The following is a 25,321-nucleotide window of genomic DNA, read 5'->3' as shown; positions in this document are numbered from 1 at the left end:
TTCTATGTTAGTTACTCACAAGAATGACGTCGACGTCTTTGTCTTCTCCACTCATGTTGACTAGCGGTATACTTCTGAAGTCACAATCCCCCCCTCATAATGACCAGCGGTATACTTCTGAAGTCACAATCCCCCCCTCATAATGACCAGCGGTATACTTCTGAAGTCAAAATCCCCACTCATAATGGCTAGCGGTATACTTCTGAAGTCACAATCCCCCCCTCATAATGACCAGCGGTATACTTCTGAAGTCACAATCCCCCCCTCATAATGGCTAGCGGTATACTTCTGAAGTCAAAATCCCCACTCATAATGACCAGCGGTATACTTCTGAAGTCACAATCCCCCCCTCATAATGACCAGCGGTATACTTCTGAAGTCAAAATCCCCACTCATAATGGCTAGCGGTATACTTCTGAAGTCAAAATCCCCACTCATAATGGCTAGCGGTATATTTCTGAGGTCAAAATCCCCACTCATAATGGCTAGCGGTATACTTCTGTGGTCAAAATCCCCACTCATAATAGCTAGTGGTATACTTCTGTGGTCAAAATCCCCACTCATAATGGCTAGCGGTATACTTCTGTGGTCAAAATCCCCACTCATAATGGCTAGCGGTATACTTCTGGGGTCAAAATCCCCACTCATAATGGCTAGTGGTATACTTCTGAGGTCAAAATCCCCACTCATAATGGCTAGTGGTATACTTCTGATGTCACAATCCCCCCCTCATAATGACCAGCGGTATACTTCTGGGGTCAAAATCCCCACTCATAATGGCTAGTGGTATACTTCTGATGTCACAATCCCCCCCCCCCCCCCCCCTCATAATGACCAGCGGTATACTTTTGTGGTCAAAATCCCCACTCATAATGGCTAGCGGTATACTTCTGTGGTCAAAATCCCCACTCATAATGGCTAGTGGTATACTTCTGATGTCACAATCCCCCCCCCCCCCCCCCCCTCATAATGACCAGCGGTATACTTCTGGGGTCAAAATCCCCACTCATAATGGCTAGCGGTATACTTCTGGGGTCAAACTCCCCACTCATAATGGCTAGTGGTATACTTCTCCACTCATAATGGCTGGTGGTATACCTCTGTGGTCAAAATCCCCACTCATAATAGCTATCGGTATACTTCTGTGGTAAAAATCCCCACTCATAATAGCTATCGGTATACCTCTGTGGTCAAAATCCCCACTCATAATAGCTATCGGTATACTTCCTTGGTCAAAATCTCCACTCATAATGGCTGGTGGTATACCTCTGTGGTCAAAATCCCCATTCATAATGGCTAGTGGTATACTTCTGTGGTAAAAATCTTCACTCATAATGGCTGGTGGTATACATCTGTGATAAAAATCCCCATTCATAATGGCTAGTGGTATACATACTTCTGTGGTCAAAATCCCCACTCATAATGGCTAGTGGTATACCTCTGTGGTCAAAATTCCCATTCATAATGGCTAGTGGCATACCTCTGTGGTCAAAATCCCCATTCATAATGGCTAGTGGCATACATACTTCTGTGGTCAAAATCCCCATTCATAATGGCTAGCGGTATACTTCTGTGGTAAAAATCCCCACTCATAATGGCTAGTGGCATACCTCTGTGGTCAAAATCCCCACTCATAATGGCTAGCGGTATACTTCTGTGGTCAAAATCCCCACTCATAATGGCTAGTGGTATACTTCTGTGGTAAAAATCCCCACTCATAATGGCTAGTGGTATACCTCTGTGGTCAAAATCCCCATTCATAATGGCTAGTGGTATACCTCTGTGGTCAAAATCCCCATTCATAATGGCTAGTGGTATACATACTTCTGTGGTAAAAATCCCCATTCATAATGGCTAGTGGTATAGCTCTGTGGTCAAAATCCCCATTCATAATGGCTAGTGGTATACATACTTCTGTGGTAAAAATCCCCATTCATAATGGCTAGCGGTATACCTCTGTGGTCAAAATCCCCATTCATAATGGCTAGCGGTATACTTCTGTGGTAAAAATCCCCACTCATAATGGCTAGTGGTATACTTCTGTGGTAAAAATCCCCATTCATAATGGCTAGCGGTATACTTCTGTGGTAAAAATCCCCACTCATAATGGCTAGTGGTATACTTCTGTGGTAAAAATCCCCACTCATAATGGCTAGCGGTATACCTCTGTGGTCAAAATCCCCACTCATAATGGCTAGCGGTATACCTCTGTGGTCAAAATCCCCATTCATAATGGCTAGCGGTATACTTCTGTGGTCAAAATCCCCACTCATAATGGCTAGCGGTATACCTCTGTGGTCAAAATCCCCACTCATAATGGCTAGTGGTATACCTCTGTGGTCAAAATCCCCACTGCAAACTGTGTGGTCAAAATGATGAGGTAAGGCAACGTCTTCCTCCTATGCCCACGCACTGCACAAAACCATTGTGTGTGTTGTTCATTGACTGTAAATGAAGATTAATTCTGATATTGGTATGTGATTTATCATTATCACCATCATCAAACTAAACACCCATGACCATGTGTGTCTGTCCATTAAGTGTTGCTGAAGTGGGGATGTCACTTTCATTTCTGTCAGTCAATAGTGCTGACAGTGCAGTGTTCAACATCAAATAACATCGTTAGCAGTATCGTTGGCTTCATCACCACTACAACAGTAATGACGGTGATAATGATAATTATGACCATCACCATCATGATCATCATCATGACAAGGAGTTAAATGATGAGGAGCAGGACGACAATGGCGATGAACACTTGGCAACATACTATAGGAACTCATGGGTCCCTCCTCACACACACACACACACACACACACACACACACACACACACACACACACACAGCTAGGTGCACAGACCGTATTTCACATGCATGAAAATCATGGCTCGGTTTTCACACAATCTTTTGTCCCTTTCTTTTTCCTTTTTAGACGAGTCTTCCATGTGGTTTTGCTTTGTCTGTTTTACATTCCACACAGCGGTGGTCAATTTCCACTGACTCCTGCACCACTGTCACGTGCAACGCTTCTTTAGGTACTGTCGCGTGCAGGACATGTACAACTGTCACGTGCAGGACATGTACCATTGTCACGTGCTCTGCTGCACCACTGTCACGTGCAACACTTCTCTAAACACTGTCACGTGCAGGACATGTACCATTGTCACGTGCTCTGCTGCACCACTGTCACGTGCAATACTTCCTGCAGCGCTGTCACGTTCAGCACAAGGCGTACAGTCACGTTCAGCACAACCTGTTCCACTGTCATGTTAATCGGTTAATTCGCGATTTTGTCACTGTAGCTACTTCCCGTCATTGTCACGTTCAACACCTATGTTTTCACAGAATCCTGGCACCACAACAGTGTGATCAGTACAGAACTCACAGTGACCTGTCCACGTGATACCCACGTGATTACAGCCGCGTGATCAGTACATCACCCACAGTGACCTGTCCACGTGATACCCACGTGATTACAGCCGCGTGATCAGTACATCACCCACAGTGACCTAACCACGTGATACCCACGTGATTACAGCCGCGTGATCAGAACATTATCCACAGTGACCTGTCCACGTGCTACCCACGTGATTGCGGCCGCGTGATCAGAAATATCATCCACAGTGACCTGTCCACGTGATACCCACGTGATGCCCTCGTGTTAGAGAGGGGAACTGAGCATGAAGCTGGTCAGTGGGAAGCAGACAGAACAAACACACACGTGTATAAACTACAACACGTGACAACACAGAGCAAACACACACGTGTATAAACTACAACACGTGACAACACAGAGCAAACACACACGTGTTTCAGTTTCAGTTTCAGTAGCTCAAGGAGGCGTCACTGCGTTCGGACAAATCCATATACGCTACACCACATCTGCCAAGCAGATGCCTGACCAGCAGCGTAACCCAACGCGCTTAGTCAGGCCTTGAGAAAAACACACGTGTATAAACTACAACACGTGAAAACACAGAACAAACACACATGTGTATAAACTACAACACGTGACAACACAGAACAAACACACATGTATATAAACTACAACACGTGACAACACAGACAAACACACATGTGTATAAACTATAACACGTGACAACACGTATTGCTTATAATTTGTATGTATCTCATGACAATGAGCTTTCAAATGAAGACAACATTTGATGATAATATAGATAGCGGCTCCCTGTTTCGAATCATTGCCTCCAGGCGTACCTTATACCGTTTCCACCAAAATTTAATCATTTTCTGACCATCCTGGCTGTAGCGGATATAACTTACTTTGACACTCTCTATTTGTCTCTGTCTCTCTCTTTCTCTGTATGTGTGTCTCTTTCTCTCTCAAACGCACACACCGTCCTGCAAATACACGCACGCACACGCGTGCGCGTGCACACACACACACACACAGAAATATATGCGTACACACACACATCCCTCCTCAAAATCCTCATACAACCCCCCCCCCCCCTCTCCCACCCAACTTCCCCCCGAAACACCAACACCCCCCACACATCTTCCCTCTACGCACACACCTCCCCAAGCGCGCACAACCCCACCACACACACACACACACACACACACACCTCCTCCACACCCAAACCCCACAACACACATTTTGCACCATGGGTGACAGCTGACAGGGAAGGGGTCAGTAACTTGGGTGACAGCTGACAGGGGTCAGTAACCTGGGTGACAGCTGACAGGGGTCAGTAACCTGGGTGACAGCTGACAGGGGTCAGTGTTCTGGATGACAGCTGACAGGGAAGGTGTCCTGGCCTGAGAGCCCCACAGAACACCTGGATAATGACCACAACTCCCCACGGCTGTCAGTCCGGTCATCAGTGGATGAGATAACGATAATACTGTCTACAATGTATCAACAGTGGCATGAGCAGAGGTCGATGACAATCAGTACGCTACCATCATCTACCATCCGTATAAGTTACAATGATAATATCTGTTTTGTCCTTGACAATAAATCACACACCATCTTCCACGCTAATATTTGCTTCATCAACGATAGTCATCATCTTCCAAGTGACGATCAGAAAGTTACCCAAAGTTACAACCATGCTATTATCATGTTCGAGAGGAAGACTAGTAACAGTATCGTCATGAATGTTAAGACCATCTCGTCAGTGGAGCGTACGGTCCGCTGTTGGTCACAGCACCATCTGGTCAGTGGAGCGCACGGTCCGCTGTTGGTCACAGCACCATCTGGTCAGTGGAGCGTACGGTCCGCTGTTGGTCACAGCACCATCTGGTCAGTGGAGCGTACGGTCCGCTGTTGGTCACAGCACCATCTGGTCAGTGGAGCGTACGGTCCGCTGTTGGTCACAGCACCATCTGGTCAGTGGAGCGTACGGTCCGCTGTTGGTCACAGCACCATCTGACAACACAGGGACTTGGGAGGGGGGGGGGGGGGCTACTGTGTGCTGACTGGCCGTTTGAAGGTCAAGGCAGCGCCAGTCCATTGTCCCGTCACATGTGCTGGCGGCTGAAAACATTTATCTAAAAGTATTATTTTTCACATTGGGATGCTATCATTTAAAACAAGTGTCTCTGTGTGGGCACCGGAACACACACCAGGGGGAACAAACTCCACGGCACAGAGATGATGACGTCAGATGACTTATGCCTGTCCATCATCCGTCCCCACACAGAGCTACACTATGTTAAACTACCCCCTAAACACAGAGTCAAGTGGAACGACCTGTTGTCAAAGGCCCGTATGGCCAAGTTGTTCACATCTGGGGTCTTGGTTCAGTGAAGGTCAAGGTCTGGGGTCTTGGTTCAGTGAAGGTCAAGGTCTGGGGTCTTGGTTCAGTGAAGGTCAAGGTCTGGGGTCTTGGTTCAGTGAGAGAGTTGGTATTTTCATCACCCATTCAGCTTGTGCATCGTGTTTGTATCTATGACACGGATGTTGTCCTCAGCATCGGTAAGTGATGTATACTCCACACTGTTGTGATGCTTGACACACACGCTCCAAAAGAGGTGTAGCAGACAGACAGACAGACAGACAGACATACGGTTTGTGACATCAAAGAGAACCGGTTTGTGACATCAACGAGACTTCCCATGTCACAGCAAGGAAGGGGTGTTTCGTTCAGGTCATAATCAGTACATTCAATGTCACAACAAACAGACATTCCGCGACGCTGTGCAGTGCACCCCGTGTTACCACTCTGACAGCGCCATGCCAAACACCTGACAGCACATTGGTCAGCGCCATGCCAAACACCTGACAGCACATTGGTCAGCGCCATGCCAAACACCTGACAGCACATTGATCAGCCCCATGCCAAGCACCTGACAGCACATTGGTCAGCGCCATGCCAAGCACCTGACAGCACATTGGTCAGCGCCATGCCAAACACCTGACAGCACATTGGTCAGCGCCATGCCAAACACCTGACAGCACATTGGTCAGCGCCATGCCAAGCACCTGACAGCACATTGGTCAGCGCCATGCCAAGCACCTGACAGCACACTGGTCAGCGCCATGCCAAGCACCTGACAGCACATTGGTCAGCGCCATGCCAAACACCTGACAGCACATTGGTCAGCGCCATGCCAAACACCTGACAGCAATATCATGACGACAGATGTAGGGCTCAGATGTCACTGACGTCACAGTCCACGGAACAGAGGAAGACGACTGATGTGTGAACGTGTATGAGAGGAGGGGGTGGTGGTGGAAGGACCACTGTGAGGACTCGCCACTGGAGGTGTTGTCCCTGACAGCACAGTGTGTCAGTGTGGGGGTGTTGTCCCTGACAGCACAGTGTGTCAGTGTGGGGGTGTTGTCCCTGACAGCACAGTGTGTCAGTGTGGGGGTGTTGTCCCTGACAGCACAGTGTGTCAGTGTGGAGGTGTTGTCCCTGACAGCACAGTGTGTCAGTGTGGGGGTGTTGTCCCTGACAGCACAGTGTGTCAGTGTGGAGGTGTTGTCCCTGACAGCACAGTGTGTCAGTGTGGGGGTGTTGTCCCTGACAGTACAGCGTGTCAGTGTGGGGGTGTTGTCCCTGACAGCACAGTGTGTCAGTGTGGGGGTGTTGTCATTGACAGCACAGTGTGTCAGTGTGGAGGTGGGGCACGTGCTCTGATGGAGCACGTGCATCCTCTTCACCTCCTACCCTTCAGTGGCAGTCTGACCTATCAGAGGCAATCTGACCTCACAGTGACAGTCTGACCTATCAGAGGCAATCTGACCTCACAGTGACAGTCTGACCTATCAGAGGCAATCTGACCTCACAGTGACAGTCTGACCTATCAGAGGCAATCTGACCTCACAGTGACAGTCTGACCTATCAGAGGCAATCTGACCTCAGTCAGTGACAGTCTGACCTATCAGAGGCAATCTGACCTCAGTCAATGGCAGTCTGACCTTCAGTAACTGTGTGACTCCTCAGTGGCAGTAGGACCCTTGATGGAGTCTGACCTTTCAGTGTCAGTCTGACCTCTCGGTGTCAGTCTGACCTCTTGGTGTCAGTCCCTCAGTGACAGGCCCCATCCAGGTCCGGCCTTGATCCCTCCAGGGCAGACACGTGACCAACATCAGTGGCCGACTGCCGGTCCCCCGAGAGGCTGGTGGCGGCGGGCTGCAGCAGGGGGTGAAAGCCGCCCGTCTCCCCCAGCCCGGTGGTCTGACCAAGTCCGGTGGTGTCCTGTCTGCCCTCACAGCCACCCGTGTCGTAAGTGGCCTCGCAGCTGGTGTCGCAGGCCGATAGACAGCTGTTGTTGTCACGGGTGGCGGGGTCTGAGGGCGCCAGGCAGTGGAGGGCGGGATCCTTGTTGAGGGCCTGCAGGACGCGCGCGCTGTGCTCCTGGGCCTTGGCGCGCAGCGAGGCGATGCTCTCCGACTTGAACTCCTCGCGGCCCCGCGTCGGGCGGCCCTCGCTGCCCGTGTCCTCGTCCTCCTCGTTCATCTTCTTGGAGGCCTCCAGAGACTTCTTGTGCATGCCTGGCACACACACACACACACACACACACACACACACACACACACACACACACACACAAGCATACACGTGTATGTGTGTGTTCTTGTGTGCCTCATTGTAAAGCGCTTTGAAAGGTTTGAAAACGCTAAATAAATTTCTTCTTCTTCTTCTTCTTCTTCTTCTTCTTCTTCTTCTTCCTCCTCCTCCTCCTCCTTCTCATTATCATCATCATTATCCACCAAACGCATGCTTTGTCAACAGGACAAGGTGCAGTTGTGTCCCTTTAACAGTTCACGTGAAAGATGTCGGGCGGGTTCTGAAAACTAGTTCTTAGTGTAGTGTAGTGTAGTGTAGTGTAGTGTAGTGTAGTGTAGTATAGTGTAGTGGACTGCAGTGCAGTGCAGTGCAGTGTAGTGCAGAGATGGCCTTTGGAGAATCATGGCGAAGTACGGATGTCCCAGAAAGTTCATCACCATCATACGGCAACTACACGATGGGATGCTGGCCCGAGTTCAAGACAACGGAGAGACTTCAGAACCATTCCCTGTCTCCAACGGAGTCAAGCAAGGGTGTGTTCTTGCCCCCACCCTGTTCAGTCTCATGTTTTCAGCCATGCTGACAGATGCCTTCAGAGACGCTGACGTAGGCATTGGCATCAGGTACCGCACAGATGGCTCACTCTTTAACTTCAGGAGGCTTCAAGCAAAAACCAATGTGAGGACAGACACCGTCAACGACTTCCTGTTTGCTGATGACTGCGCTCTCAACGCTGCCTCCGAAGCTGACATGCAACACAGTGTCGACAAGTTCTCTGCTGCCTGTGACAACTTTGGCCTAACAATCAGCACAAATAAGACTGAGGTGATGCACCAGCCAGCTCCAGGAAAGCCTTACGTTGAACCAAACATCTTCATCAACGGGCAACGACTGAACGCGGTGGACAAGTTCACATACCTGGGCAGTACACTCTCTCGCACAGTTGTCATCGACGACGAGGTGAATGCCAGACTCGCCAAAGCCAGCGCTGCCTTCGGCAGACTCCATAAAAACATTTGGAACAGGAGAGGCATCACTCTGGAGACGAAGCTCAAAGTATACAAGGCCATAGTTCTCACCACACTGCTCTATGGATGTGAATCATGGACGGTCTACAAACGCCACGCCAAAAAGCTGAACCACTTCCACACCACCAGCCTCAGAAAACTTCTCGGCATAAAGTGGCAAGAGAAGATCCCTGACACAGAGGTGCTCACTCGTGCAAACTTGCCCAGTATCTACACCATCTTGATGCAGGCCCAGCTGCGCTGGGCAGGCCATGTAGTTCGCATGCCAGACCACCGGCTCCCCAAGAAACTGCTGTACGGCGAGCTCCAACATGGCAAGCGCTCCCATGGAGGCCAAAAGAAGCGCTTCAAAGACACTCTGAAAGCTTCTCTGAAGGCCTTCAACATCAGCCACGACACATGGGAGCTAAATGCAATGGACAGACCAAAGTGGCGTTCAGCTGTCCACAAAGGCGCCTAATCCTCTGACGGCAACAGAATCGCTGCAGCAGAGCAACGCAGACAGGCCAGGAAAAGCAGTGCCAGCAAATCCCCGACAGCCGCCACCATCCCCTGTCCACACTGCGTCAGAACCTTCTGGGCGCGGATTGGCCTGACCAGTCATCTGCGCACCCACAGAGCCCAACCCACCCACCCCCAGGATGACTAAATGGTCCTCGTCGATCCCGACGGACGAACCACCAGTGCAGTGCAGTGCAGTGCAGTGCAGTGTAGTGTAGTGTAGTGTAGTGTAGTGTAGTGTAGTGGAGTGTAGTGGAGTGCAGTGGAGTGCAGTGCAGTGTAGTGCGGTGCAGTGTATAGTAGTGTAGTGTAGAGTAGTGTAGTGTAGTCAAGTGTAGTGTAGTGGAGTAGAGTGGAGTGCAGTGTAGTGCATAGTGTAGTAGAGTGCAGCGTAGTGCATGTAGTGTAGTGTAGTGTAGTGTAGTGTAGTGTAGTGTAGTGTAGTGCAGTGCAGTGCAATGCAGTGTAGTGTAGTGTAGTGTAGTGTAGTGCAGTGGAGTGCAGTGCAGTGCAGTGGAGTGTAGTGTAGTGTAGTGTAGTGAAGTGCAGTGTAGTGTAGTGAAGTGTAGTGAAGTGCAGTGCAGTGTAGTGTAGTGTAGTGTAGTGAAGTGTAGTGAAGTGCAGTGCAGTGTAGTGTAGTGTAGTGAAGTGCAGTGCAGTGTAGTGTAGTGTAGTGAAGTGCTGTGCAGTGCAGTGCAGTGCAGTGTAGTGTAGTGCAGTGGAGTGCAGTGCAGTGCAGTGTAGTGCAGTGTAGTGTAGTGTAGTGTAGTGTAGTGCAGTGTAGTGTAGTGTAGTGAAGTGCTGTGCAGTGCAGTGCAGTGTAGTGTAGTGTAGTGTAGTGTAGTGTAGTGTAGTGTAGTGTACTGTAGTGTAGTCGAGTGAAGTGTAGTGTAGTGTAGTGTAGTGTAGTGCAGTGCAGTGTAGTGTAGTGTAGTGTAGTGTAGTGCAGTGCAGTGGAGTGCAGTGCAGTGGAGTATAGTGTAGTGTAGTGTAGTGCAGTGCAGTGCAGTGCAGTGCAGTGCAGTGGAGTGGAGTGGAGTGGAGTGGAGTGTAGTGTAGTGTAGTGTAGTGTAGTGAAGTGCAGTGCAGTGCAATGGAGTGTAGTGGAGTGTAGTGTAGTGTAGTGTAGTGTAGTGTAGTGGAGTGCAGTGCAGTTCAGTGGAGTGCAGTGTAGCGTAGTGTACTGTAGTGCAGTGCAGTTCAGTCCAGTGCAGTGTAGTGCAGTGCAGTGCAGCGTAGTGTAGTGTAGTGTAGTGTAGTGTAGTGTGCAGTGTCGTGTAGTGTCGTGTAGTGTAGTGTAGTGTAGTGTAGTGTAGTGTAGTGTAGTGTGCAGTGTCGTGTAGTGTCGTGTCGTGTAGTGCAGTGTGGTGTGCAGTGTCGTGTAGTGTAGTGCAGTGTAGTGTGCAGTGTCGTGTAGTGTCTGTCCGCCCCTCTTTTTCTCCATCTCTATCTCCCCGCCCCTCTTTTTCTCCATCTCTATCTCCCCGCCCTCTTTTTCTCCATCTCTATCTCCCCGCCCTCTTTTTCTCCATCTCTATCTCCCCGCCCCTCTTTTTCTCCATCTCTGTCTCCCCGCCCCTCTTTTTCTCCATCTCTATCTCTCCCCGCCCCCCTTTTTCTCCATCTCTGTCTCCCCGCCCCTCTTTTTCTCCATCTCTATCTCCCCGCCCCTCTTTTTCTCCGTGTGTCTATCTCTCACCGCCCCTCTTTTTCTCCATCTCTGTCTGTCTATGTCTCCCCGCCCCTCTTTTTCTCCGTGTGTCTATCTCTCCCTGCCCCTCTTTTTCTCCATCTCTGTCTGTCTGTCTATCTCTCCACGCCCCTCTTTCTTTCCATCTCTGTCTATCTCTCCCCGCCCCTCTTTTTCTCCATCTCTATCTCTCCCCGCCCCTCTTTTTCTACATCTCTGTCTGTCTATCTCTCCCCACCCCTCTTTTTCTCCATCTCTGTCTATCTCTCCCCGCCCCTATTTTTCTCCATCTCTATCTCTCCCCGCCCCTCTTTTTCTCCATCTCTATCTCTCCCCGCCCCTCTTTTTCTCCATCTCTGTCTATCTCTCCCCGCCCCTCTTTTTCTCCATCTCTATCTCTCCCCGCCCCTCTTTTTCTCCATCTCTATCTCTCCCCGCCCCTCTTTTTCTCCATCTCTGACTGTCTCTCCCTGCCCCTCTTTTTCTCCATCTCTGTCTGTCTATCTATCTCTCCACGCCCCTCTTTTTCTCCATCTGTCTATCTATCTCTCCACGCCCCTCTTTTTCTCCATCTCTGTCTGTCTGTCTGTCTGTCTATCTCTCCCCGCCCCTCTTTTTCTCCATCTGTGTGTGTCTATTTTTTGACTAACAAAAATGACTCAAGATCTATATGGGATGCCATTAACAGACTAACCAACAAGCACTATACTAAATCACAAAATAATACTAATGATATAACCCCAGATACAATTAACAACCATTTTGTAAGAAAAGCTGATAAGTTAATTACTAATGATAGGTGGAAATATAATGATTTAGAACTGGTAACTGATTACTGTCAATCCAAAAATATAAATTCAAAAGTTTTTATCCCTTATATATCAGTTCCAGAAGTTTTTGCCTCTCTAATGTCCATGAAACAGTCAAATACCAAAGATATACATGAACTGGATAGCAAAATCATGAAGATTTCGGCACCAGTAATGACAGAGTCTCTTACCTACATTTATAATCTCTGCATTGTTAAAAACTATTTTCCTGTATGTTTCAAACAGGCTAAAGTTTTTCCACTCTTCAAATCAGGTGATCCTTCTGATCCTTTTAACTACAGGCCTATATCTATACTATCGGTTCTTTCAAAACCACTTGAAAAGCATATCCAAAAACATATACTGTGTCACTTAAACAAATATCAACTGATTCACCCAGTACAGTCAGGTTTTAGAGAAAACCATTCTTGTCATACTGCTCTGACACAAATGATAGATAGATGGCTCTTAAATATAAATAATAGTAAATTTACAGGTGTTGTCTTCGTTCATTTTGCTAAAGCCTTTGACATAATAAATCACTCTCTTCTCCTTAAGAAACGTGCTTTTTATGGCTTAGCAAAGAATACTTTACAATTTCTTTCTTCCTTCTTATCAGATCGACAACAACTGGTCTGCATTAAGTCTTCCAAATCAACTTTTCAAGAAATAAGGTATGGTGTACCATAAGGATCAATTCTTGGTCCCCTTCTTTTCTCCTTGTACATTAATGATTTACCTCTTTATATCAAATCTAATTGTGAATTGTTTGCCGATGACAACTCCATACACTCCGACCACACATGCATTAAAGTTCTGACATCCAATTTACAAGACAGTGAGAACAGATTAGTTAAGTGGACAGAACATAACGATATGTCTCTCAATGCCCCAAAAAACTAAATGCATGTCTGTAACAACTCGACAGAAACGCCAGATAATGCCAACAAATGTTTTCAATATTTTCATTTCCAATGTTAAAATTGAAGAAGTCAAATCACACAAAGTTTTAGGTATAGTTATCGATAATGATTTATCATGGTCTGAACATATTACTTATTTATGTAAAAGGATGTCTCAAAAAGTATTCCAGTTATCAAAAATAAAACACTTTCTGAATACACATGCCCGTAAACAATTCTTTAATGCTCACATACAGTCGATAATAGATTATGCTTCTACGTTGTGTGATTCTACTAGCGCTAATGCTCTAAAAACCTCTTGTTAGATTATACAAACGTGCTTTGAAATTAGTTTTATTAAAGTCATGTTCATTAACTCCTAATGATTATAGGTCACTTGATATCCTCCCACTGGAGCTAAAACTAGAATATAATAAGGCTGTTTTTATGCACAATAGTAAGCGGCTACGCACCTCCTTCAATTATAAATAACTTCCCAGTAAATAACATAAGACATGTACATAAGCTGCATATACCTCGTCCAAATCTTGATCTTTTTAAGTCCAGCCTAACACACAGCGGGGGAACGTATTGGAATAATTTACCATCACGTTTAAAAAATATTACTAACCACAACAAATTTAAGCAAAATCTAAAATTGTACCTGTTCACAAAAATTGACGTCACCTGAAATCCAACATTGCTTTCGACAATTTGTGGGTTCCATCTCACTCTGTCTTGAGTGGGTGCATTTGTGTGTGTGTGTGTGTGTGTGTGTGTGTGTGTGTGTTTCATGATTTTTTTTTTCTTTTCTTCTCTTCTTCTTCCTTTTGTGGAATGGCTTTGAATGGTGAAATAATGGTATATTTTGATTTTGTTTTGATTTTGTACTCATTTTCGCTTTTTTAGCTTTATTCCCTCTTTAGGGCGAGGGCTGGATGTAAAAAAGCATGTTATTTGCTTATCTATTACCCTCGTTAATAAAGATTTTGTTTTGTCTTGTCTTGTCTTGTCTATCTCTCCCCGCCCTTCTTTACCTCCATCTCTATCTCTCCCCGCCCCTCTTTACCTCCATCTCTATCTCTCCCCGCCCCTCTTTACCTCCATCTCTATCTCTCCCCGCCCCTCTTTACCTCCATCTCTATCTCTCCCCGCCCCTCTTTACCTCCATCTCTATCTCTCCCCGCTCCTCTTTACCTCCATCTCTATCTCTCCCCGCCCCTCTTTACCTCCATCTCTATCTCTCCCCGCCCCTCTTTACCTCCATCTCTATCTCTCCCCGCTCCTCTTTTTTTTCCATCTCTGTGTGTCTATCTCTCCCCGCCCCTCTTTTTCTCCATCTCTATCTCTCCCCGCCCCTCTTTTTCTCCATCTCTATCTCTCCCCGCCCCTCTTTTTCTCCATCTCTATCTCTCCCCGCCCCTCTTTTTCTCCGTCTCTGTCTATTTCTCCCCGCTTCTCTCTCTCCGTCTCTAACTCTGTCTCTGTCTCTCTCTGTCTCTCTGTCTCTGTCCCTGTCTGTCTGTCTCTCAATACATGCTCGGCTGTGTGTGTGTGTGTGTGTGTGTGGTGTGTGGTGTGTGTGTGTGTGTGTGTGTGTGTGTGTGAGTGTCATACCGAGCAGCCAGGGAGCCGCCGAGTTCTCAATACCGTGCTCGGCTGTTTTGATGATGGACTCTGGCAGCGGCAGGGCGTGTCGTACCATTGCGCCATACAGCCCGTACTCCGCCATGATGCTGCTCTTGCCCCACGTCTTCTCTGTCTTCCGCCATTTGGCCCGGCGGTTCTGGAACCACACCTGTAACATCATAACCACACCTGTGACATTATAACCACACCTGTGACATCATAACCACACCTGTGACATCATAACCAACCTGTAACATCATAACCACACATGTAACATCATAACTACACATGTAACATCATAACCACACCTGTAACATCATGGAACCACACCTGTGACACCATAACCACACATGTAACATCATAACCACACATGTAACATCATAACCACACCTGTAACATCATAACCACACATGTGACATCATAACCACACCTGTGACATCATAACCACACCTTTGACATCATAACCACACATGTAACATCATAATTACACCTGTAACATTATGGAACCACACCTGTGACATGATAACCACACATGTAACATCATAACCACACCTGTAACATTATGGAACCACACCTGTCACATCACAGTTATATATAGTCATGATATAATATACAAAATGACACTCTCTTTGTGGTCCCGGTCCCTGGAATACACTGAAGTGAACACCGCAAAAAGGTCAAATATAAAGATAACACACCAGCAGTGTATTCATGTCTTTGAAACATGTCGCGGGAAATGTTCGCTGGAGTACAGCTTGAAGCATCAGGCTGGTGCGACCAAAGAGACCACATGTGGGGCAGATATATTAACCAACAGTGACAAACATCACACTACAAATGAACCAGCAAATAAACCAGGTTTCTCTCTCTCTCTCTCTCTCTCTTGCACATGGGCAACACTAAGAACACCTTTTGTTCTTGGAATATTTTGATCTCCGGTGGCCCCTGGTCAACGACAACTGACGAAATAAATGACGCCATCAAAACTGGGCTGCTTGTGACGTGTTATAACGTGATTGCCGTGCCGTTCCGTCACCATCGCGAGGCGCGTGCTGTGAGTTCTGTTCACGCCTGACTGGCACTTAACTCACGGGCTCTGATGGTCTCAGGCAGCACCCGCCCTGCCACCTTTGACCTCTCTCAGCATGCACGAGCAGCCCTCCAGTGGCGCGCGCCCAGCAATCGCCTGGTAATTAGGTTTGTGCTGGAGATGGGAGAGGATGGGGTGTGGGTGGAAGAATAGGGATGGGGGTGGAGGGTGGGGCATTGCCCTTCGCTGCTGGTGACTCCAGTGTTCCTCACTCAACCATTTGTTTTAAAAGTCTGCTTTGACCCGGGCCACGGTTTTTGTTCCGGGGAGAAGGAGGGGGGCGGAGAACAGGGATGGACTGTCGCCCTCGCCCACCCCTCTCCCCCACCCCTATCCCACCCCTCTCCCATCCCTCTCCCCCCCTCCCCCCCTCTCCCCCACCCTCTCTCCTATCCCATCCCTCTCCCCCACCCCTATCCCCCCCTCTCCCCCCCCTCTCCCCCACCCTCTCTCCTATCCCACCCCTCTCCCCCCACCCTCTCCCCCACCCCTATCCCACCCCTCTCCCCCACCCTCTCTCCTATCCCACCCCTATCCCACCCCTCTCCCCCACCCTCTCCCCCACCCCTCTTCCATCCCTCTCCCCCACCCCTATCCCCCCCTCTCCCCTCCTCTCCCCCCCTCTCTCCCACTCCTCTCCCCCACCTCTTTGTCCCCCTCCCTCCCCTCCACTCCAGCTCCCTCTCTTTGCTATTGAACAGAACTGTCATGAGGCATACAACTTGTCATACAAAGTGCACAGTAATATTTTCACCACGGGCGAAAAGCAAGTCACTGCTTCCATTCGCGGCAAAAGATGGAATAAAAAAAATTAAAAATAAGTTGCTGATCAGAAGGTGCAGCAACCAACGTTCCGCCAATCTCGTCTCTCATACCACTTATACACAACCTGTGTCTCCTCATACCACTTATACACAACCTGTCTCCTTATACCACTTATACACACAACCTGTGTCTCCTCATACCATTTATACACAACCTTGTCTCCTCATACCATTTATACACAACCTTGTCTCCTCATACCATTTATACACAACCTCTGTCTCCTCATACCATTTATAAACAACCAACCTCTGTCTCCTTATACCATTTATAAACAACCTGTGTCTCCTTATACCACTTATACACAACCTGTGTCTCCTCATACCATTTACACACAACCTGTGTATTCTCATACGATTTATAAACAACCTTGTCTCCTCATACCATTTATTCACAACCTGTGTATTCTCATACCACTTATACACAACCTTGTCTCCTCATACCATTTATAAACAACCTGTGTCTCCTTATACCATTTATACACAACCTTGTCTCCTCATACCATTTATAAACAACCTTGTCTCCTCATACCATCTATACACAACCTTGTCTCCTCATACCATTTATAAACAACCTTGTCTCCTCATACCATTTATACACAACCTGTGTCTCCTTATACTATTTATACACAACCTTGTCTCCTCATACCATTTATACACAACCTGTGTCTCCTTATACCATTTATACACAACCTTGTCTCCTTATACCATTTATACACAACCTTGTCTTCTCATACCATTTATACACAACCTGTGTCTTCTCATACCATTTATACACAACCTGTGTCTCCTCATACCATTTATACACAACCTTGTCTTCTCATACCATTTATGGTGTGTGTCCATCGAGATCGATGATGACCATCGTTGTCATCCAGCTGGGGGATGGGGAGAGGGTGGTGGTGGGGTGGGGAGATGCTCATGAATCTATCTGTGAATGCGCAGATGGCTGAATAGTCCAATCTGCGCACAGAATATTCGCTGACAGTTGGGGCAGACAAAGACAGGCATATCATTGTCAGGGAGCTTGTTTGCCCGTGACTTTCTGGCCTGCCTCTTCTGAACAGCTGCAGCAGTCCTGTTGGCCTTGCACAACTTGGCGCCTTTGTGCACAGCAGCGTGCCATTTGTCACGGTCCACTGCAGATTCCTCCCGGGAGTCAGGGTTGATATCAAACGCTTTCAGAGAGACTTTCAGAGTATCTCTGAAGAACTTCTTCTGACCTCTGTGTGATCTCTTCCCTTGTTGCAGCTCGCCATGGAAGAGCCTTTTGGGCAGCCGATGGTCTGGCATGCGCGCCACGTGTCCAGCCCAGTGAAGCTGGGACTGCATCAGGATGGTGAAGATGCTGGGAAGGGTGGCTTTTGCAAGCACCTCCGTGTCTGGGGTCCTGTCTTGCCACTATGTTCAGTAGCTTCCTGAGGCATGTTGTATGGAAGTGGTTCAGCTTCTTGGCGTGTCGTTGGTACACTGTCCAAGTTTCGCAGGCGTACATTAGTGTGGGGAGAACTACTGCTCTGTAGACCTTTAGCTTGGTCTCAAGACCAATGCCTCTTCTGTTCCAGACATTTGCATAGTCTGCCAAAGGTTGCGCTTTCTCTTGCAATCCTGACGTTCACTTCATCGTCGATGGTCGCATTTTGTGACAGTGTACTGCCAAGGTATGTGAACCGCTCCACCGCATTGAGTCTCTGACCGTTGACTGTGATGTTGGGTTCAACGTGGGGTTTCCCTGGGGCTGGCTGATGGAGAGTGAAAGTTTTCCTCGTGCTGATGGTAAGGCCGAATTTCCTGCTGGCAGTGGCAAACTTGTCAACGCTGAGTTGCATGTCAGCTTCAGATCCAGCATTGAGGGCACAATCATCAGCAAACAAAAAGTTTCTGATGACGTCTGTCATGACCTTCGTTTTTGCTTGAAGCCTTCTGAGGTTAAACAGCTTGCCATCTGTTCGGTACTTTAGGCTGATTCCAACATCGCCATCTATGAAGGCATCAGTAAGCATTGCAGAGAACATGAGGCTGAACAGTGTTGGCGCCAGGACACAGCCTTGCTTGACACCATTTGTGACAGGAAAAGGAGCAGATGTTTCGCCATTGTCCTGGACTCGAGCCTGCATGCCTTCATGGAATCGGCTGACCAAGGAAATAAATTTCCGAGGGCATCCGTACTTGGCCATGATTTTCCACAGTCCCTCTCTACTCACGGTGTCGAAGGCCTTAGTGAGGTCGACATAGGTGGAGAACAGATCAGCATTTTGCTCCTGACATTTCTCTTGCAGCTGCCTTGCAGAAAACACCATGTCGGTGGTTCCGCGCTCTTTCCGGAATCCACATTGGCTCTCAGGCAAATGACCTTGGTCAAGGTGTGCTGTGAGGCGGTTTAGTAGGATCCTGGCAAGAATCTTGCCTGCGTTGGAGAGCAAGGAAATGCCCCGATGGTTATCACAGGCTTGCCGGTTCCCCTTTCACTTGTACAAGTGAATAATAGATGCATCTTTGAAATCCTGGAGGATCGTCTCTTCTTTCCACATGAGTGAGTACAGCTGATGGAGCTTCTCAGTCAGCACAGTGCCTCCATCCTTGTAGACCTCTGCTGGTATGGAGTCTGAGCCAGGTGCTTTGCCACTGGATAGCAGACGGATTGCTTTCTGGGTCTCAAGAAGTGTTGGCGGATCGTCCAGTGCTTCGTTGATGTGGACTTGTGGGAGACGGTCTATGGCTTCATCATTTATGGAGGAAGGGCGATTTAGGACACTGTTGAAGTGCTCAGCCCAGCGTTCGAGAATTTTCTCATTCTCGGTGATTAAGGTATTCCCATCTGCACTGAGGAGGGGGGATGATCCTGAGGATGTGGGGCCGTAGATTTCTTTTAAGGCATCATAGAACCTCTTCATATCGTGCCTGTCAGCATATCCCTGGATCTCATCAGCTTTGTCACTCAGCCACTTATCCTGCATCTGACGTAACTTTTGCTGAACAGTCCTGCGGATGGCATTGTATGCATCCTTTTTTGATGTGCACTTTGGGTTGCTCAGGTAGGGTTGATACAGACGGCGTTTCTCATCCAGAAGCTGCTTGACTTCTTCACAGTTTTCATCAAACCAGTCTTTGTGCTTTCTGGTCATGGGTCCCAGGGTCTCTGAAGCTGTACCATAGATCAGCTCGCGCAGGGTACTCCAGTCAGACTCCACATTCTGGTTGTCCAGAGAGGTCGGATTCCAGACGATCTTCCAGCAGCTCCACAAAGGTCTGTTTAATGGTGATGTTTTTCAGCTTAGCGATGTTGAGCCGTTTTGGAGCCTTCTGGCCTTGGGGGCGTCTCTTGGGCTGGATTCGAATATTCATCTTCGAGACTACAAGGCGATGGTCTGTCCAACACTAGGCGCCGCACATGGTCTTTGTCACACGTACATCTTGCCTATCCCTTTTCCTGACAATGACGTAATCGATGAGATGCCAATGCTTTGAGCGAGGGTGCATCCATGACGTCCTGTTACGGGTAGGGAGGCAGAAAACTGTGTTTTCCAATCACTCCATCCCAGGAGATGTAGTCAGAGCCAACCCTAGCATTGAAGTCCCCACGAATAATGAGCTTGTCTACTTTCGGGATAGCAACAATGACAGAGTGAAGGTCCTCGTAGAACTTCGCCTTCACTTCATCCGGATTGGTCATGGTTGGGGCGTAGGCACTGACAATGATGAGGTGCTTCTGGCCAGATGCCAGTGGGAGTTTCATGGTCATAAGCCTATCGTTGACTCCCTTTGAGATTCCAGCTAGCTTGCTGACAAGTGCGGTTTTTACTGCAAAACCAACGCCAGCCTCACGTCGCTCTTCGCTTCCTCGTCCACTCCAGAAGAAGGTGCAACCAGATCCCCGTTCATTGAGCTCGCCTTCGCCTGCAAGCCGAGTCTCACTCAAGGTTGCGATGTCAATGTTGTATCTGGCGAGTTATCTCGTTATCTCTGTCCAGGAGAGTCCTTATGTTCCAAGCACCAATGGTGAGAGGAACGATCCTTGTTTTTTTTCTTTTCTTTCTCTTTGTTTCGACCGCTGATGTAGGGTCCCCGCCAGCCGCGGTATGCTGGCCAGGGTGATATGGAGCAGGCAATTTTTAGGGCACCTTTTCTAGCCCCTTCCTCATGCCAGGGAGGTGAGCAGTGCATTCCTAAAGAGGGCTGCTCAGATGCTCAGACGGCTGCCGAGCTCCATCGCTGCTCCTATCGATGAAGAACGACCCTATGGCCTGAGCCGCCTGCGTGCAGGTATGCGGCTGCGACTGCCAGTGTACCCACACCTGTCGTTTCGTCGCTCGCCTGTCGCCACAGGACTTGGGGGTAATGAAAGGATGAAGGATGAAAGGTCATTAAGGATGACTGATGACTTGCACGATGAGTTTGTTTAAAGTGAAGAGGAGTTGCGCAACGTCAACCTCACTCTCTCGTCTGGGTTCACCAATTTCCAGTGGCAAGACTAAGTCGAGACGACTGCAGGATGAGCACGGATGCAGTGGATGACAAAGATATATTTTCGGTGTCTCATCTTGCTCTCTGCACTCCACAGTGCGTTGCTGTAACCTCCTTCCTCTCCGTTGAACCGATAGGTTTCTTCCGCAGATTCTGCCGGATCCAGACTTCACATGCATGGGTAGACACACCCCGGGGGCCAACTGCGTGTGGCATGCACACAGCACGGTAGGAGCTAGATGGCCGTCAGTGGCTGTCCTGAGCTGACGCCCTTTTATGGATCTCCATAAGGGTGTCTAGCCACCCGCCTCACCAGTCCCGCAAGGGAGCGGTGGGAGTGCCGGTTTAGTCGCGGGCACCCCGACCCTGAACAGGTTGTAGTGGATTACAGGTTACCAGTAGCAGATCTAATGACCTGACCTGACACAACCTGTGTCTTCTCATACCATTTATACACAAGCTGTGTCTCCTCATACCATTTATACACAACCTGTGTCTCCTCATACCATTTATACACAACCTGTGTCTCCTTATACCATTTATAAACAACCAACCTTGTCTCCTCATACCATTTATGCACAGCCTGTGTCTTCTCATACCATTTATACACAACCTTGTCTCCGTATACCATTTATACACAACCTGTGTCTCCTTATACCATTTATACATAACCTTTGTCTCCTCATACCATTTATACACAACCATGTCTCCTTATACCAATTATACACAACCTTTGTCTCCTCATACCATTTATGCACAACCTGTGTCTTCTCATACCATTTATACACAACCTTGTCTCCTTATACCAATTATACACAACCTGTGTCTCCTCATACCATTTATACACAACCTGTGTCTCCTCATACCATTTATACACAACCTGTGTCTCCTCATACCATTTATACACAACCTTGTATTCTAATACCATTTATAAACAACCTGTGTCTCCTCATACCATCTATACACAACCTTTGTCTCCTCATACCATTTATACACAACCTTGTCTCCTCATACCATTTATACACAACCTTGTCTCCATATATCATTAAAGAACCTTGTCTTCCCATACCATTTATACACAACCTGTGTCTCCTCATACCATTTATACACAACCTGTGATTCCTCATACCATTTATACACAACCTGCAACCTGTGTCTCCTCATACCATTTATACACAGCCTGTGTCTCCTCATACCATTTATACACAACCTTTGTCTTCTCATACCATTTATACACGACCTGTGTCTTCTCATACCATTTATACACAACCTGTGTCTCCTCATACCATTTATACACAACCTGTGTCTTCTCATACCATTTATACACAACCTGTGTCTCCTCATACCATTTATACACAACCTGTGTCTCCTCATACCATTTATATACAACCTGTGTCTTCTCATACCATTTATACACAACCTTGTATTCTCATACCATTCATACACAACCTGTGTCTTCTCATACCATTTATAAACAACCTTGTCTCCTCATACCATTTATACACAACCTGTGTCTCCTCATACCATTTGTACACAACCTGTGTCTTCTCATACCATTTATACACAACCTTGTCTTCTCATACCATTTATACACAACCTGTGTCTCTGTATACCATTTATGTGCAACCTTTGTCTTCTCGTACCATTTATACATAACCTTGTCTTCTCATACCCTTTATAAACAACCTGTGTCTTCCTATACCATTTATACACAACCTGTGTCTTCCTATACCATTTATACACAACCTGTGTCAGCTCATACCATTTATACACAAACGGTGTCTCCTCATACCATTTATACACAACCTGTGTCTCCTCATACCATTTATAAACAACCTGTGTCTCCTCATACCATTTATACACACCCTTGTCTTCTCATACCATTTATACACAACCTGTGTCTCCTCATACCATTTATAAACAACCTGTGTCTCCGTATACCATTTATACACAACCTGTGTCTCCTCATACCATTTATACACAACCTGTGTCTCCTCATACCATTTATACACGACCTGTGTCTCCGTATACCATTTATACACACCCTTGTCTTCTCATACCATTTATAAACAACCTGTGTCTCCGTATACCATTTATACACAACCTGTGTCTCCTCATACCATTTATAAACAACCTGTGTCTCCGTATACCATTTATACACAACCTTTGTCTTCTCGTACCATTTATACACAACCTTGTCTTCTCGTACCATTTATACACAACCTTCATTTATACACAACCTTGTCTTCTCGTACCATTTATACACAACCTTGTCTTCTCATACCATTTATAAACAACTTCAGGTCAGGTCATTAGATCTGCTACTGGTAACCTGTAATCCAGTACAACCTGTTCAGGGTCGGGTTGCCGGCGACTAAACCGGCACTCCCACCGCTCCCTTCTGGGACTGGTGAGGCGGGTGGCTAGACACCCTTATGGAGATCCATAAAAGGGCGTCGGCTCAGGAGAGCCACCGACGGCCATCTAGCTCCACCGTGCTGTGTGCATGCCACACGCAGTTGGCCCCCGGGGTGTGTCTACCCATGCATGCGAAGTCTGGATCCGGCAGAATCTGCGGAAGAAACCAACAGGTTCAACGGAGAGGAAGGCGGTTACAGCAACGCACTGTGGAGTGCAGAGAGCAAGATGAGACACTGAAAGGATATCTTGGTCATCCACTGCATCCGTGCTCATCCTCCAGTCGTCTCGACTTAGTCTTGCCACTGGAAATTGGTGGACCCGGACGAGAGAGTGAGGTTGACGTTGCGCAACTCCTCTTCACTTTAAACAAACTCATCGCGCAAGTCATCAGTCATCCTTAATGACCTTTCATCCTTCATCATTTCATCACCCCCAAGTCCTGTGGCGACAGGCGAGCGACGAAACGACAGGTGTGGGTACACTGGCAGTCGCAGCCGCAGACCTGCATGCAGGCGGCTCAGGCCATAGGGTCGTTCTTCGTCGACAGGAGCAGCGATGGAGCTCGGCAGCCGTCTGAGCGTCTGAGCAGCCCTCTTTAGGAATGCACTGCTCACCTCCCTGGCATGAGGAAGGGGCTAGAAAAGGTGCCCTAAAAATTGCCTGCTCCATATCACCCTGGCCAGCATACCGCGGCTGGCGGGGACCCTACATCAGCGGTCGAAACAAAAAGAAAGAAAAGAAAAAAACAAGGATCGTTCCTCTCACCATTGGTGCTTGGAACATAAGGACTCTCCTGGACAGAGATAACGCGGACAGACCCCAAAGGAGAACGGCACTAGTTGCATCCGAACTCGCCAGATACAACATTGACATCGCAGCCTTGAGTGAGACTCGGCTTGCAGGCGAAGGCGAGCTCTGTGAACGGGGATCTGGTTACACCTTCTTCTGGAGTGGACGAGGAAGCGAAGAGCGACGTGAGGCTGGCGTTGGTTTTGCAGTAAAAACCGCACTTGTCAGCAAGCTAGCTGGAATCCCAAAGGGAGTCAACGATAGGCTTATGACCATGAAACTCCCACTGGCATCTGGCCAGAAGCACCTCATCATTGTCAGTGCCTATGCCCCAACCATGACAAACCCGGATGAAGTGAAGGCGAAGTTCTACGAGGACCTTCACTCTGTCATTGCTGCTATCCCTAAAGCAGACAAGCTCATCATTCTTGGGGACTTCAATGCTAGAGTTGGCTCTGACTACATCTCCTGGGATGGAATGATTGGAAAGCACGTGTGGGCCACTGCAACCCAAATGGATTGCTTTTGCTTCAGACCTGTGCAGAGCACGAACTGCTGATAACCAACACAGTTTTCTGCCTCCCTACCCGTAACAGGACGTCATGGATGCACCCTCGCTCAAAGCATTGGCATCTCATCGATATGTCATCGTCAGGAAAAGGGATAGGCAAGATGTACGTGTAACAAAGACCATGTGCGGCGCCGAGTGTTGGACAGACCATCGCCTTGTAGTCTCGAAGCTGAATATTCGAATCCAGCCCAAGAGACGCCCCAAAGGCCAGAAGGCTCCAAAACGGCTCAACATCGCTAAGCTGAAAAACATCACCATCAAACAGACCTTTGTGGAGCTGCTGGAAGATCGTCTGGAATCCGCCTCTCTGGAAAACCAGAATGTGGGGTCTGACTGGAGGACCCTGCGTGAGCTGATCTATAGTACAGCTTCAGAGACCCTGGGACCCATGACCAGAAAGCACAAAGACTGGTTTGATGAAAACTGTGATGAAATCAAGCAACTTCTGGATGAGAAACGCCGTCTGCATCAAGCCTACCTGAGCAACCCAAAGTCCACATCAAAAAAGGATGCATACGATGCCATCCCCAGGACTGTTCAGCAAAAGTTACGTCAGATGCAGGATAAGTGGCTGAGTGACAAAGGTGATGAGATCCAGGGATATGCTGACAGGCACGATA

At 47.9% G+C, this 25,321-nt stretch overlaps 1 protein-coding gene across 1 annotated transcript in view; it reads right to left on the bottom strand.

The window, feature by feature from the left end:
• Positions 1-7,503: 7,503 nt before the first annotated feature.
• The window catches only part of LOC143281505 (visual system homeobox 2-like), a 167,908-nt gene continuing 150,090 nt past the window's right edge, over positions 7,504-25,321 (bottom strand). Inside the window, exons 4-5 of the mRNA XM_076586714.1 lie at positions 14,534-14,714; positions 7,504-7,970 (exon numbers count right to left, since the gene is read on the bottom strand). Of these exons, the coding sequence (XP_076442829.1) occupies positions 7,504-7,970; positions 14,534-14,714 (648 nt within the window). The remainder of the gene's footprint in view (positions 7,971-14,533; positions 14,715-25,321) is intronic.

Source organism: Babylonia areolata, chromosome 4 (genome assembly GCF_041734735.1).
Source record: "Babylonia areolata isolate BAREFJ2019XMU chromosome 4, ASM4173473v1, whole genome shotgun sequence".
In the NCBI taxonomy this organism is placed as follows: Eukaryota; Metazoa; Mollusca; class Gastropoda; order Neogastropoda; family Buccinidae; genus Babylonia; species Babylonia areolata.
The sequence above is the reverse complement of the archived record's forward strand: the minus strand, read 5'-3'. Positions and strand labels throughout refer to the sequence as shown.